This window comes from Mobula hypostoma, chromosome 8 (genome assembly GCF_963921235.1).
Source record: "Mobula hypostoma chromosome 8, sMobHyp1.1, whole genome shotgun sequence".
NCBI lineage: Eukaryota > Metazoa > Chordata > Chondrichthyes > Myliobatiformes > Myliobatidae > Mobula > Mobula hypostoma.
The window spans coordinates 92,661,559-92,678,601 of NC_086104.1; the positions used below are offsets into that span (position 1 = coordinate 92,661,559).

Sequence of the window (17,043 nt, forward strand, 5' to 3'; positions counted from 1 at the left end):
TTCCTCATTATATGTCAGGACCTTCCACAGAATAATCTGTGGGGATTGATTCCAACAATTAGGTGACTATACCTTTATTATTTTTCTGTTACCAATGTAATAGAAAGTGGATGTAGAAACTCTGAGATGAGAAGTATCCAATTTCCGTGATATCCTATTATCAATTTCTCCTGAAAATTTTTTACTGACTCAATACTTGCAGCTTTTTTAAGACAGTAAGACAATTTAGCTTGAAACACATTGAACAAGCTATTTCCTTCTTCCAGTACAAGCACTAGTTATTTTATCATTTCACAACCCAGCAATTATTCTGTTATCCTGATTCCAATTCTCCCCAAACCACAGAAATAAAAGAGTAAGTGAACATTCATCTTCCTGCTGTCACAGACAAATCTGCTATGTATAAATTGCTATGATGTTTGCAACACAAAAAGGCGAACAAAAGGGGAAGGAGTGGATGGGGGGGTGATAGGGCTGAGTTGAGAGGAAAAGGAGGGGTAGGCAGGTTTGGAAAAGACAAAGGGATGATGGGAAAAAGAACCAAGGACATGGACAAGTCCAGAAGGGGATACAGTGGAAGCAGGTGTGGAGCAGAACATAAGGGGAGGAGGGAAAGAATGGATCTAGTCCAGAGGGGAATGAGAGGAACAGATGTAGGGGTAGTCTGAGACAGGAAGGTAGTCCCAAAGGATCCACCACAGAAGGGAAGTATCTATAGGGAGATACTCTCAGATATTGCAACAAGGCGGTATCCTGAAAGAACATGATTCTTCTTGAAATGACACATAAAGGTTGGAATGATTCAATGAGCAAAACATATATTTAATATGGAGCAGTTCAGCCCCGTTCTAACAGCTTCCTGATTGCTAACCAGCAATGGATGTATAGGAACGTTATTCCAGTATACGCTGCTCAAACTTAGACAGTAGCCTCTGAACAATTGAATTATCTTCCTCGTCAAAAGCTTGTGGAAATGAATCAATCTATCTTTTAAGTCATCGTTGAATTATTCCACAATCTGAAAATGTATTCAATGTACAAACGTATTTAGTTGAAGTATATTTTAAAATATTTTCAAATGACCTCTTCCGTCTTTGAGAAAAGCTGACTCAACGCTTGAATGCAACTGAAAGGTACAATCAGGTCCGCTTCGGTGACTAAAAAGGTTATATTTAAGGTTACTATTACTGCATGAGAGCGCGAGTATTTATATACAGAAAATTAACTCTTTAATGTCTAATCATCTTTAAACGGAGCATATTTTGAAGTTGTCAATAACACGGTAACTTGTCTGTCGTATCTTTGATGTTACAGCACTAGCCCATTCATGGTTCGATCCGTCTTACCTTCGGTAACCAATTCTCATTCCTGTTTTCGCATCCGTGCCGAAGTCGTTATCCTTTTTACTAGCCGCTGCCTTGTGGTTGTGTTTCAATCTCGGAGCAGTTTGCGATGAGCCCTTCTGTACGGTTGTAACGGTCGTGTCATGTTCTACTGTCAGGGAATCAGCCCTCCTTCGCATTACTAGAAAAACAAAACGCCAAGTACCACCTTTTACTTAGGAGAGGCGGTGGGAACGGTAACAAAAGTAATAGAGCTGAAGGGAAATGCCCCGGGAGCTGGTAAGGGGGGTTGTAGAAGAACCTGCGAGGTTGAACCGTGCTGAGGCAGATCGCATGGACTTCACTCGTACGGTGTTCGGTGTTTCTGAAGGCACCCAGTTTGGTACATTGTTTGCAGCAACTCCCACCTCTCTGAATCAGCTGATCGACCGCAACCTTCAACCTCTCAACTATTGCAACGCGCAGGCCTCGCACGCTTTTAAGAGACTGCGTTGAAATCGGTATCCATTTTTCAGACTGGCAAGAAGGTCATCGAGTTGTCTGATCTTAAAGCATTAACCGTACCAGAAAACTTCACCAAAAAGATTTAAGAATGCACAGCATCAGCTTTAGGTTAGGGTGGGGTGGGGAGCAAGCCGTAAGTTAGTATTGTAGTTGATAATGCTGCTCGTTTTCCATTAAAAATGGTGAATTATTCCTGCTTGCTTCGCGTGTTGGGATACTGTAATTGGGAAGCAGGCACTACGGGTTTAAGTCAATTGGCAGAAGGGCCAAAGAAGATAAGGGTTTTTATTTGACGCAGGTAAAGAAAGAGTCTATAGGGAAAATGTAGGGAGGAAATTGGAGCACACTATCTGACAATGATGAAAACAAATTTAGTGATAACTGTTGAAAGAGAATTAAAATGGAATAAAAAGCGTAGTTATGAGAGAAAGGCTTGTGTGGGCATCCTAATTGCTGATTCGCGATTTTAATAGCCGGTCAGCTTGAATAATAATCACTATTAGTAACTGATACTATATTCACCAGATGGTTTTATTGATCATTATATGGTTTGACATTATTAAGTATTTTCTAAGATTTGCAGTAATTGTAGACTTTGTTTCAAAAAACTTGCATTTAAATTGTATTACTGTACAATTTCAGGAGGCCCCAAACTACAAAACTAAATTGTACACTAAAGACAATTGAGTCATAAATCATACCAACCGTTTTGGATCTTGATTAAAGGAGTACGATTGGCCAGAACATCACAGAAATATTCCTAACTTTTTAGAAATAAATTTTACATTTACCTTACAACACAAACTGGGCGTTAGTATGAACCTGGATTTTTCTTTGACTATTGAAAAAGCTGCATTAATGCTCAACATAAATCTGATACATGCTTTCGTCTAGCTACTACCATCAGGAAGGAGGTACAGAAGCATTAGGGCCCACACCACTAGGTTCAGGAACAGTTATTACTCTTCAACCAGCAGCCTCCTACACTACCTTGGATAACTTGACTCAACTCAATTCTGAACTGGCTGCACAACCTATAGACTCACTTCCAAGGACTCTACAACTCATGTTCTCAGTACTATTTATTTACTTTATATGAACATTTTTTATAATTTGTACAATTTGTTTTTCTCAGTATTAATCAGATTAGGAAGCAATAGCCAATAGGATCAGCAAGTCTGTTTCTTCCCAAGTGTCATTTTTTTTTCCCAAGTGTCAAGCTGATTAAATTTAATAAGTAATACTGAAGCAGATAAGTGGTAAGAAATGCTTTATACAAATTATGTCTCTGAAGTAACTGTCTGCATAGCAGACTGCGAAGTATGTTCTTATCAGTTTGTAGAAGCATGTAGTATCTAACCAGTAAAATGAATGACAAGTCAACTGTATAAACATGTTAAAATACATTCAATAGAAAAGCAACTATAACTCATTTGTCACCTTGTCAAAAATCATCCTCTGCATATTAAGATCTAACATAGTGTTTCCTAACCTTTTTTAGCCCAACACCCCCTCAGGCACAATATATTTTCCAGAATCCCATAGCGTAAAAACCTGTCTACCATATGCTAACATGAGAAAAATGATTCTGCTTTAAATCTGTCTTTAAACCTAGCTTACACAGTACCTGAGCACTGTACAGCAGCTTTGATGTCAATGTGATCCTTGAGCTTGAAGGTTTTTTAGCAAGAGTTGAAATATCTGGTTCAAGTTGTGACAACAAAAGCCTTAAGTCCCCAAACATAACAAATGTTAAAGCAGTTTCTGCTTTTTCATGAGTATGTGCACTGAAGCTTCTTCCAAAAAGGTAGGAGAATGGAAACGCAATCAAGAGCAGTTTGGCTCATCTCCAAAGACCAGGAAATTTTATATGACAGTGTAACCACATACATCAAAAGCCGACATTTTTAAAAAGCATTTTTGCTGCTTCTTCATTCTGAATTTTGATAATTTCTTCTTGCACGGAAATGGGTTAATTACCCAGTCCAGAATTTCCAGATCGTTCAAATCATCGCATCGACTCTGAACATCCTTTTTCAGTAACTACAATTGTAAGCAGTACTCTTGCAAATCACTGTCTGTGAAAGAGAGTGCCATACAGGGAAACTGTGAGAACATTCTTCTCCCAGTGTTTTGCTTACATGTATATCTCCAATTTTCCAAAAAAAGTAACACTGTACTTTCTGCCCAGATTAAATTGAAATTCTCACTCTGCAGTTTCATATATAGAATGTTTATTTTGTCATACAGATTAGCTAGGTATGCCACATCTCCCCATAGAAGTTCAATCTTGTTTCCCAGGCTCTTGTCAACTTTGAGCAAAAATTCAACCACAGTGTCATAGAAACATAGAAAACCTACAGCAAAATACAGGCCCTTCAGCCCACAATGTTGTGCTGAACATATACTTACTTTAGAAGTTACCTAGGGTTACCCATAGCCCTCTATTTTTCTGAGCTCTGTGAACCTACCTACGAGCCTCTCAAAAGACCCTATTGTATCTGTCTCCACCCCTTTCCACGCACTTACCCCTGACATTCCTTCTGTACCTACTTGCAAGCACCTTAAAACTGTGCCCTCTCACGTTAGTCTTTTTAGCCCTGGGGAGAAGCCTCTGACTATCCACACAATCAATGTCTCTCATCATCTTATACACCTCTATCAGGTCAACTGTCATCCTCCGTTGCTCCAAGAAGGAAAGGCCAAGCTCACTCAACCTATTCTCGTAAGGCATGCTCCCCAATCCAGGCAACATCCTTGTAAATCTCCTCTGCACCCTTTCTATAGTTTCCACATCCTTCCTGTAGTGAGGTGTCCAGAACTAAGCACAGTACTCCAAGTGGGGTCTGACCAGGGTCCTATATAGCTGCAACATTACCTCTCAGCTCTTGAACTCAATCCCACGGTTGATGAAGGCCAATGCACTGCATGCCTTCTTAACCAGTCAACCTGCGCAGCAGCTTTGAGTGTCCTATGGACTCGGACCCCAAGATCCCTATGATCCTCCGCACTGCCAAGAGTCTTACCATTAATACTATATTCTGCCATCATATTGGACCTACCAAAATGAACCACCTCACACTTATCTGGGTTGAACTCCATCTGCCACTTCTCAGCAAAGTTTTGCATCCTAGCGATGTCCTGCTATAACCTCTGACAGTCCTCCATACTATCCACAACACCCCCAACCTTTGTCTCATCAGCAAATTTACTAACCCATCCCTCCACTTCTTCATCCAGGTCATTTATAAAAATCACGAAGAGAAGACGTCCCAGAACAGATCCCTGAGGCACACCACTGGTCACCAACCGCCATTCAGAATATGACCCGTCGACATCCACCCTTTGCCTTCAGTGGGCAAGCCAATTCTGGATCCACAAAGCAAGGTCCCCTTGGATCCCATGCCTCATTACTTTCTCAATAAGCCTTGTATGGGATACCTGATCAAATGCCTTGCTGAAATCCATATACACTACATCTACTGCTCTTCCTTCATCAATGCATTTAGTCATGTCCACAAAAAATTCAATCAGGCTCGTAAGGCACGACCTGCCTTTGACAGAGCTATGCTGACTATTCCTAATCATATTATACCTCTCCAAATATTCATAAATCCTGCCTCTTAGGATTTTCTCCATGAACTTACCAACCACTGAAGTTTGACTCACTGGTCTATAATTTCCTGGGCTATCTCTACTCCCTTTCATGAATAAGGGAACAACATCTGCAACCCTCCAATCCTCTGGAACCTCTCCTGTCCCCACTGATGATGCAAAGATCATTGCCAGAGGCTCAGCAATCTCCTCCCTCGCCTCCCACAGTAGCCTGGGGTATATCTTCTGGTCCCGGTGACTTATCCAACTTGATGCTTTCCAAAAGCTCCAGCACATCTTCTTTCTTAAAGTCTATATGCTCAAGCTTTTCAGTCTGCTGCAAGTCATCCCTACAATCATAGAACCATAGAAATATAGAAAACCTACAGCACAATACAGGCCCTTCGGCCCAAAAAGTTGTGCCAAACATGTCCCTACCTTAGAAATTACTAGGCTTACCCATAGCCCTCTATTTTTCTAAGCTCCATGTACCTATCCAAAAGTCTCTTAAAAGACCCTATCATATCTGCCTCCACCACTGTTGCTGGCAGCCCATTCCACGCACTCACCACTCTCTGCGTAGAAAACTTACCCCCGACATCTCCTCAGCACCTTAAGCATGTGTCCTCTTGTGGCAACCATTTCAGCCCTGGGAAAAAGCCTCTGACTATCCACATGATCAATGCCTCTCATCACCTTATACACCTCTATCAGGTCACCTCTCATCCTCCGTCACTCCAAGGAGAAAAGGCCAAGTTCACTCAACCTGTTTTCATAAGGCATGCTCCCCAATCCAGGCAACATCCTTGTAAATCTCCTCTGCACCCTTTCTATAGTTTCCACATCCTTCCTGCAGTGAGGCGACCAGAACTGAGCACGGTACTCCAAGTGGGGTCTGACCAGGGTCCTATATAGCTGCAACATTACCTCTCGGCTCCTAAACTCAATTCCACGATTGATGAAGGCCAATACACTGTATGCCTTCTTAACCACAGAGTCAACCTGCACAGCTGCTTTGAGCGTCCTATGGACTCGGACCACAAGATCCCTCTGATCCTCCACACTGCCAAGAGTCTTACCATTAATACTATATTCTGCCATCATATTTGACCTACCAAAATGAACCACTTCACACTTATCTGGGTTGAATTCCATCTGCCACTTCTCAGCCCAGTTTTGCATCCTATCAATGTCTCGCTGTAACCTCTGACAGCCCTCCACACTATCCACAACACCTCCAACCTTTGTGTCATCAGCAAACTTACTAACCCATCCCTCCACTTCCTCATCCAGGTCATTTATAAAAATCATGAAGAGTAAGAGTCCCAGAACAGATCCCTGAGGCACACCACTGGTGACCGACCTCCATGCAGAATATGACCCGTCTACAACCACTCTTTGCCTTCTGTGGGCAAGCCAGTTCTGGATCAACAAAGCAATGTCCCCTTGGATCCCATGCCTCCTTACTTTCTCAATAATCCTTGCATGGGGTACCTTATCAAATTGCCAAAGTCCTTTTCCGTAGTGAATACTGAAGCAAAGTATTCATTAAGTACCTCCGCTATCTCCTCCAGTTCGAAACACATTTTTCCACTGTCACACATGATTGGTCCTATTCTCTCTGTGTCAAAAAGATCAAAGAAACATTTTAAGCAGCAGCCTTTTGACAGCGAACACATTCCATTGTGAAAAAGCAAGCATTCAAACTCTTCATTATTATCTTGGCATAACTGGTGAAATATTCTGCTATTTAACAGATTTGCTTTAATTTTGTTGAAAGCAGATATTAAAGGGTCATGCTTGAAAAAAGTCACTAGCTGAGGTTTTTGGCTGCGAGATGTTGACAATAAATTGCACAATGGATTGCAAACAGTCTTGGAATTTCTTTTTCCATAAATGCCACTAAACCAGCATGGTGACTTGTCATATATGGTGTGCCATCTGTTGCACAAAAAATCATGTCCCTAATCAGAAAACTTTTATCCTCAATATACATTTTGAGCTCATCGTAGATTGATTCTCTGTTGACATTTGTTTTTAACCTTTTACAAAAGAGAATCTCATCATAAACCTTTCCATTTTTGATAAACTGTACATATCCCATTAGCAATGCCTCGTTGTCTCTCACAGTTGACTTATCCAGTTGTATCCCAAGTTCTGCTTTTTGTAGCTCTGTGCTTACTTGATCCTCAATGTCTTCACTCATTTCATCAATACGACAAGCTACAGAGTTATTACTCAGAGGAATTGATTTTAAAATACTGGTATCCATTTTGAGAACAGTGGTGAGCACATTATTAATCTTTCACCACTTGTATGAGTCTTTCTGTACTTTGCTATCATTTTGGAAATGTTATGAGAAGCAATAAGACCACTATCAAGGTCATTTTTAGCTTTCTTGGCAAGTGCAACATTTTTCAAATGCTTCTTTCATCTTCCGGAACTGAGTAATACCATAAGTAGCCTTTTCAGGGTGTCTTTTACAGAAGTGTTCCTGCAATCTTGACAGTTTCATTAGACAGTGCAATATTACGAATAAGACACATGGTGTGTCACTGATCTGACAGGAAAGGAATAAAACCATACTCCAGGTATGTAACATCATATTGAAGCACTTTCTGTAGTTCCTTTTTCTTAGTGTGGTTAGAATTCAAGGCTTCACCACCTTCAGATTCACAGAGATTGAGCCATGCATATTTATACATCATTAAAGGGATTAAATTAAAATAAAAAATTAACACAAACCTGGAGTGCCTGTTGGATGTTGACAATGGCAGTATTTTAACATGGTCAGTCAGGTCTCATGCCTCAATTTAGGGTGCTGCTTACCGCCCCCGCTCCCTAAGAATCTTGAATGGCCCCCGATGACTACTATTTCCCCTAATGCTCCTTAGGACATGTAACCACCCCTGTTGGGAATCACTGATCTAACATATTTCAATTTATTTCTGAAGTGTTGCTTGATGGTATGCAGGTTTGATTAAGCTTGGCTTAAAAAATCCTGAATTATGTAATGCCTGCTCTGCGACATTAATTGCCACTAAACACACTTTAAAATTGTACTTCCTTCCCCTGGTTACGTGTGTTCAGCCGAGACAAATCACGAGTTCCTGCCACTGAGCTTCAGAGGACCTTTTTACCCAGTGCTCTTGTTAACCACCAATAGCTCCCCATTACAGTTACTAACTAATAACCCTTTACCTTGTTTATAAATACCCCAAGAATTTTACTCAACCTTATCTTAAAGCACACATCTATATGGGACACAACACCATTGTAGCATGTAGAAAAGTGCAAGATTAAATAGCCTTCCAAAATAACATCCAATTTCCAAACCTACAGTAAAGAACATTAGGCACAGTGATGATGCAGGACGTGCCCTCTTTTCATTACTACCATCAGGAAGGGGGTACAGAAGCCTGTAGGTACACACTCAACAATTCAGGAACAGTTTCTTTCCTTTTGCCATCCAATTTCTAGACCGACATTGAACCCATGAACACTACCTCACTACCTTTTATTTCTATTTTTGCATTACTTATTTAATTTAATATATATACTTACTGTAATTCACAATTTTTTTCTTTCTATTATATGTATTGCATTGTACTGCTGCCGCACAGTTAACAAATTTCACAACATATGCCTGTGATATTAAATCTGATTCTGATTCTGAGGCTACCTGGAGCTGAAAATATGAAACCCCCAAAATTATATCCAAATGGGTTGTGGTTTCTGCGGACACTTAATTGCTAATAGGTTGGTTACATCTTGCAAAGACAACCCTGATCAAACACTGCAATGCAAAACGATACTCAATTACTCCCCACAACATGATAAGTGACTTTATGAGATGAAGTAACCTCTTTAATAGCACTGAACTGAATAACTAACTTTAAATTGATGTTAAATTGCTTTTCCAAGCTGACCATATAAAAGGAAGAAATCTCACACGAGGCACTGAGATTAGTTGTATGGATGTTTTATCTTTTCACAGGGCGACCTACATTCCTGGATAAGGTTGGGGACTGAAAAGATGGTGTTAGGTAAAACAAAATGTAATCATTTCATAGGAAGAGTAAATTATTCTTGGAGAGTAGCCTGTGATCAACGTTCTAGGAGAACTTACTTGAAGGTGCAGAAGGCAGACAGCATTTCTGAATAGGCTCTAAAGTCCCTGTTTGCAGAACAGGTTATGATGTTTTCTAAATGATAACCAAATCTAATGTTGGACAAAGATGAAGAGTTGCGTGTCTGAGAATTAACTTTTATTTTGGATACTTGAAAGGAAATTTCTCAAAACTCCAGTTTTATATCTTAGCTTGCAATCTCCAGTCTTCTAACAGTAATCCCCCAATTCCTCAATGCCCTACATCATTCAACATCAATTTCAAGGCTTTTGGTCACAGGCCTGAGCACCAGATTTACTTCTTAAATCAACAACTTTTCACATCATGCTCCAAATGTGTGCTGTTTATCAAAACTAGCTTTTCCCAATCTACCCAGTTTCCTTATGTAGCCAATCCCCTGAAGGCCGACGAAACGCACCTGCAGCCTCGGATTCCACTCTGGGCTTTAAGGCCAGCGACATGGAAGTGCCATGAAGGACATCTGTGGATGTTGGGCTGGCAACAAAGAGCAGCGAGGATGAGGGCTTGTGGCCCACCGGGTCAGCTAGTCTCCCCAGGTCGGTTGGTCTTGGGATTGACGCCCATGTGAGCAGGAAACGGGAGGGCCGGTGACCTTATAGGCATACAACTCAGCGAGTCCTGTGTTTGAGCTTAGAGTTTGGGGTCCTTCCATCGGCTAGTCATGGGAATATCAGAGCCTGAATGTTGATCGGAACTTGAAGCCCAATTGTCGAAGCCCTGATTCTATGAGTCGGAAGTCCAATGGGGAAGTCCGTGAGTCAACTGGAGGCTGGAGGCCCAGGTTGTCTGTGTGTGTGGGAGGGAGGAAAGGGGCTTGATTTACTGTTGTTGTTTTGTTGCTTGTGTTCTGTGTTGCTTCTGCTGGGCATTGTGGGAATGCTATGTTAGTGCCAGAATGTGTGGCGACACTTGTGGGCTACCCCCAGCACATCCTCAGGTTGCGTCAGACACATTTCACTGTATGTTTCGATGCACATGTGATAAATAAATGACTCTGAATCGGAATCCTTCATGTGTAGAACTCCTATAAGAGGTTTTGTTACACAACAGTACTGCACAACTGCAAGTAATTTACATTTGTAACTAGACACAATCCAAATGTAGATCACACTAATGAAAATTAAATTTTATTGTATTGTCTGACCAGGGAAGTATATTACCTAGAAATACAACATATTTTGTTGGCAATAATACAAAGTATTTATTCAGGCATACAACATACCATGATGTTTTCTGATTGGCATTAAAATTTCTACTGTCCCCCTCAGAAGGGGACCTTACATCCTTAACCAACCTGACTAATCTCATTTACTAATGGAGTTGATTTTTAACTGCCCTCTAAGGTGGCCTCACAAACCACACACTGATTCTTGTTAAATCAGCAATTAAAGAGCAGCAGGACAATAATTTATCTTTTACAAAAAAAAAGATTCAAAAGCATCCTCAACCACCTAGGCAGCAAATGCTGGTAATGCCAGTAATCCGTGCAATCCAAGAATTTAAAACTTTTTGGCACCATATAATAAGTAAAAACTCAATTTTTTACTCCTGAAAAGACAACTCAACTAACACTAGCCACAGTTTATTCAAGTACTTATATTGATTAGGCAGTATTAAAATCTTCTAATCATAACAGCTACCCATTACAACAGCTACACCAGTGAACAACTTTGTTGCAATTCAGGTAAATGCATAAATTCACACCATTCCCATTGTTTTACAGTGATTTATTTGATATGATTAATTACTGAATGTTTTTTGTTGCATGTTACACCAACACCACAGCTCATTTCTAATACAAGTAAAAGTATATGGTGAATAAAGTTGATCCGTGATTATAAACATTTATCCATTTTTTCTTTCAAAGACAAAAGATTAAACTCAATATTAAAGAAAATAAAATTAAATATTGACATTTGTTTGATTGTGTTAACCAATGCATATGTAGTACAGTATTTCAATTCCCTACTCTACAGAAATAAACAAAAATCAGATTGGGAACTTATAAAGAAAATAAACTACAAAATACAATTGGTTTGTTTTAATTATCATGTTTGATTGCCCCAATTTTCGGTCCAAAATACTGTGAAGGCAAAAGTATTAACTCTCGTCATATAAACAATCACATTCTAACATTTTCTGCAGCAAGTTCGCCAGCATCGCTGATAACAGCACATCTCTTCCTGACAAACTGAATACATTCTATGCATGTTTTGAATAAAAGGAGATTGGAATAGCATTACCCACCCTGCCAGCTTCTAATGCATTTCAACCCACAGTCACCATTGAGCACGTAAGGTCAGTCTCCTGGAGAGTGAATTTATGGAAAGCTGCTACTCTGGATGCTGTCCTTGACCATGTCCTCAGATCCCTGCAGATCAGTTGGCTGCGATATTCACAGACATTTTTAATCCCTTCATGCTACAATCTGAGCTTCCCAGCTGCCTTAAAATACTACTATCATCCCGACACTGAAGAAAGGCAGAATAATGTGCCTCAATGACTACTGCCAGTGGCTTTCACATCCACCAAAATGAAGTACTTTCAGAACATGGTAATGGGGACATTAACTCTATTCTCCCTGAAAACAAGATCTACTGCATTCACCAACTGCCAAAAGAGGTGGACACCATTTCTCTCCCCCTACATTCATCACTGGAGCATCTGGACAGCTAAGTTAGACTATTGTTTATTGACTATAGCTCCACCTTCAATACTGTAATTCCAAGCAAACTCATCTCCAAACTCCTAGACCTGGAACTCAAGACTGTCCTTTGCAACCGAATCTTCGATTTCCTGACCAACAGAAGACAATTAGTAAAAATAGGCAGCAATATCTCTGCCACAATTATTCTCAACATTGGTGCCTGACAAGGCTGCATCTTTAGCCGCCAACTCTACCTCTATGCACTCACAATTGTGTGGCCAGATTCTGCTTTAATGCCAACTACAAGTTTGCAGATGATAGCACCATAATGGGCCATATCTCACGTGATAATGAATCACAATTCAGAAAGGAAATAGAGACCTAATGACATAGTGTCATGACAACAAACTTTTCTAAAACATTAGCGAGACAAGACTTCAGGAAGTGGGGCAATGCACACTCTCTGGTTCACATGTACTGCTGTGGTTGAGAGAGTTGAGAGTTTCAAGTTCCCAGCAGTAAATGACACCAATAATCTGCCCTGGACCAATCACATGCTGTAGATGCAATGAGGCAAGAAACCAAAGTAGTTCCTCTACTTCCTCAAGAGGCTAGAGAAATTTGGCATGTCACCTTTGGGCCTCACTAATTTTAATGATGCACCATAAAAAGCATCCTATCCAACTTAGTATGTCAACCTCTCTACCTGTGTCTGCTGAAAACTGCAGAGGGTTGTTTACACAGCACATCACATCACAAAAACCTGCTTCCCCTCCAATGGTCTCTGTCTGTACTTCTTACTGCCTAATTAAAGCAACCAGCATAATCTCCTCTCTCCCATTGGGCAGAAGATACAAAAGCCTGAAAGCATGCTTAAGGACAGCTTCTATTCCACTGTAAAGACTATTCAACACTTCCCTAGAGTGAAGACACTGACTCTTGACCTCACAATCTATCTCATTCTGATCTTGCACCTTAGTACCTACCTGCACTGCACTTTCTCTGTAACTGTAGCACTTTATTCTAAATCCTTGTGCTACACTATTGTGATGAATTGATTTGTATAAACAGTATGCAAGACAAGTTTTTCACTGTACCTCAGTAAATGTGACGGTAAGTCAATTCACTAAGATTAATCGTTATGACAGTGTGCACAGGGCATAGAAAGGACAATTTACCCATGATAGGGCATCGTGTTTCCTTTAGTTTAATTAGACCTTTCTGTTACACTGTGTTATGTTGGTTTATTATCATGGACACACATACCCAGGGTATTAGTGCCATGATAATTTGCTTTTTACAGCCACAGCACAAGTATCAATTACATAAATTAATATGAATTATGGATAGCTTAGACTACAAAACAAACACAAATAAACTTGACGACATTAGTATATTTTGGGGGAAAGATTGTCTGAGGTAGAATTTAAGACCGGTTCAAGTAAGCCCTCCGTTGGTCAGGATCGACCATGGATGTTGGGTTCTAGCTGCCTGCGTCTATATGCAAGCCAGGACAGTAAGATATGAAGAGCAAGCTGCTGGGTGTATCCAAAGTAACAACAGAGACTGATACTGTTTGGCACCAGCGGCGTCGCAGGAGTTGCCCGTCAGCATTGAAATCAACGTAGGGACTCCAGCCCCCGATATTTTCCTCGGGGTTTATTCCTGAAGCCTTCTTCATGAGTAGATATAGTCGCAAGGCGGCGGAGGTTTGAAATCTTTGTTTTCCTTCTAGACGAGCTGCCAACCGCGGCTGACGAGCCCCATCTGCCCGAAGTGACTGGTCTTAAGGCGCCAGTAACCCATTTTTGCCCCTTCTCCTGTCAGTAGAAACGGTTTCGCCGGGCTTAGACACTAAGCCACACGTGAAGGCCAGGAGCTGGACTTGGTTATCAGGGGCTGTTTGAGACGCACGGCATTGGGAGCATGTAATGGGTAAGGAGAGCTTATCCCCACTACTCCCCCACCCACTCAGCTATGACAGCCTCAGGAACCTGATGGCAGTGAGGACATGCTGTTGCTCAACCTTAAAGGTATGGGTGACAGAATTTTGCTTATTTAGTGCATTTTAAATAGCATCGGTTTGTGAGGATCCCTTTAAAACTACTGTAATAAATTTGCACAACACCAGGACTGATCACGATGCATTTAAACAACCTGGAACCAATGTTCGCGAACGTGCATCTTACAACAGAGTGGCAGACGTTCACAAAAGAAGGACTGATGTGGTGAGGGGGTTTGAACGGTACGGACCCCGCACTCGGTGGGTCCTCGTTTGGGACGGGGAGTCAGCGCGCAGGCTCGCCATGAGGGAGGGGGGCCCATTTGAAAGTTCAAAAGAAAAGAGATCGAATCCCTAAGGAGGGGAGCAAGTTAGCCGTAGCCTGAAAGGGTGAAGTAAACAGCGCCTGCTAAACAATTTTAAATGGATAATAAATGAGAGAGCTGCACCTCTACCTCTTCTCGAGACAGTGTGGAAACATTGCCAGCTGTTTACAAACGGCACCCAGGCGGCAGCGACTTCCGGGGGAGGGGAAGTGACGCGGCCGCCGGCGCGAGCGGCGCGCTGATTGGCCGGGAGGAGCCAAGGCGGCCGCGGTTGGTTTGGCGGGAGAGTCGGTTTCGCGGCCCTCGCTCGCCTGCGTCTGGCCGTGAGAGTTTGCGTTCACAGCCTCACCGCTCTCCATAAGCTGCTCGATGTTCTGTGAGAAAGCCGTAGAGCTGATCCAGGAGCTGCAGCGGGCGGCCGACGGACAACTCCCCGCTTTCAACGTGAGTATCGCAGAGTTCAAAGCCTTTCCGTCTTGTTTCGGACGAAAGCCCTCCTCAGCTGTCGGTGCAAGTTGCTCATCCTCCAAGATTCATTTCCAGTACACCAGTGTAAAGGAGAACGAAATAATTGTTACTCTGGACACGATGCCCCACATAAAACACGCAATAAGATAAAGAACGTAATGAAAACAATAAATATAAATACATAAGGTAGCTTGTATAAATTGGTTGCATGTGCATAAAATGACGCTAGGCACAGGTTTGTCTGTACATGAGGTGACCGACAGAATATGATAAAGTACTGGTGGCGGGGTGTGATAGTGCGTGGAGGTGTGTTGATCACTCGTACTGCTTGGGATATGTAACTGTTTTTGATTCTGTTGGCCCTGGCATGTATGGTACGTAGCTTCATCCATGATGGGATTGGGACAAACAGTCCATGAGCAGGGTAGGTGGATCCTTCATGATGTTACTGGCCTTTTTCCGACACCTTCCCTTGATAGCAATTAGGTCAGTGCCGGCGATGCTTTGGGCAGCTTTGGCCACAGTGCAGATTCCGTACCATGCAGTGATGCAGCTTGGCAGGATGCTCTCTACTGCGCATCTGTAGAATGACATGAGTATGGATGTGCAAGTCCAGCTCTCTTCAGCATCCTCAGAAAGTAGCGGTGTTGGTGAGCTTCTTGATTATGTAATCCTTGTCAATAACGGCAGCAAAGTGTTTAATCTTTATCATGCTCTCGGTCCTCCCAAAGATGGATAGAGTGCAGAAGAGTACAGGTGCTGCAAGAAAATCCTGAGTGAACTGGTGTCATGTACATGTAGATTATACCAAACTAACAGAGGTATTTGACTAATGATAAAGAAGGAAGCAAATTTAGAATAATTTGAGACAAATATTTAACTAAATAATCGATGAAGATTGAGATTATCTATGTTGCAGCTTGCATCTAAAACTACAGAGGGTGATCAACTAAGTAAATTCAAAGTTTAAGGCATGTTTGCAAAATGTTAACATTAGAAGTCTGAGCATTGATGTTTGAAGTTGTCTTTAGATATTCTTGCATGGTGAATTGAATAAATAGCACAAAGTTCTTGCATTCCAGTGTACCAGATTCAAGTTCCCCACTTTCAAGGACTCTTCATCTCATGTTCTCAATATTTACTGCTTATTTATTTATTATTATTATTTCTTTCTTTCTTTTTGTATTTGCACAGTTTGTCATCTTTTGTACACTGATTGAACACCCAAGTTGGAGCAGACTACCATTAATTCTATTATGGTTATAATTCTGTTATAGATTTATTGAGTATGTTTGCAAGAAAATGAATCTCAGGGTTGTACCATAAATTTACTTCGAACTTTGAAGTTCACTGTCGTCATAGGCATGCATACACAGATTATATATGCCATGAAACTTAGTTTTTGAGAGCAGCAGCACTCTACATTACAAGCATAAGTAATCATAAACTGAATGTGATGATACCTTGCACGTGCACAAAGATAAATGGCAAAATATATGTAACTGCATGAGTGCAAGATTGAGAGGGGATAAAGAAATATTGACCAAAGTAATGTACGTTTTGAATGTAACATTGAGGCCCCCTTGTGGGAAAAGGCGTTTAAGCAGGTTCTGATTATGTCTGAGCATTTCTCTCGCATTCTTGAAGACCATGCTAGGTTACACTTAACATATAACATACAACCATATAACAATTACAGCACGGAAACAGGCCATCTCTGCCCTTCTAGTCCGTGCCAAACTCTTACTGTCACCTAGTCCCACCGACCTGCACTCAGCCCATAACCCTCCATTCCTTTCCTGTCCATATATCTGTACAATTTAACTTTAAATGACAATATCAAACCTGCCTCAACCACTTCTGCTGGAAGCTGGTTCCACACAGCTACCACTCTGAGTAAAGAAGTTGCCCCTCATGTTACCCCTAAACTTTTACCCTTTAACTCTCAACTCACGTCCTCTTGTTTGAATCTCCCCCACTCTCAATGGAAAAAGCCTATCCATGTCAA

At 41.3% G+C, this 17,043-nt stretch overlaps 2 protein-coding genes across 6 annotated transcripts in view; one reads left to right on the plus strand and one right to left on the minus strand.

Moving 5' to 3' along the window:
* abhd12 (abhydrolase domain containing 12, lysophospholipase) overlaps positions 1-14,756 on the minus strand; it is a 164,491-nt gene extending 149,735 nt beyond the window's left edge. The window contains exons 1-3 of one of the 4 annotated variants that reach the window (XM_063056340.1): positions 14,697-14,756; positions 6,998-7,062; positions 1,347-1,524 (exon numbers count right to left, since the gene is read on the minus strand). In XM_063056340.1, coding sequence (XP_062912410.1) covers positions 1,347-1,522 — 176 coding nt within the window. In that variant the 5' untranslated portion in view covers positions 1,523-1,524; positions 6,998-7,062; positions 14,697-14,756. Of the gene's footprint in view, positions 1-1,346; positions 1,525-1,644; positions 1,790-6,935; positions 7,063-14,696 lie in introns of those variants that run through there. The other 3 variants (XM_063056339.1, XM_063056341.1, XM_063056338.1) reach the window with 3 other exon arrangements.
* The window catches only part of gins1 (GINS complex subunit 1 (Psf1 homolog)), a 38,465-nt gene continuing 35,161 nt past the window's right edge, over positions 13,740-17,043 (plus strand). The window contains exon 1 of one of the 2 annotated variants that reach the window (XM_063056343.1): positions 13,740-14,174. Coding sequence is in view for 1 of the 2 variants with exons in the window: in XM_063056342.1 (XP_062912412.1) it covers positions 14,937-15,011 (75 nt within the window). In the remaining variant the exon portion in view is untranslated. Of the gene's footprint in view, positions 14,175-14,804; positions 15,012-17,043 lie in introns of those variants that run through there. The other variant, XM_063056342.1, reaches the window with a different exon arrangement.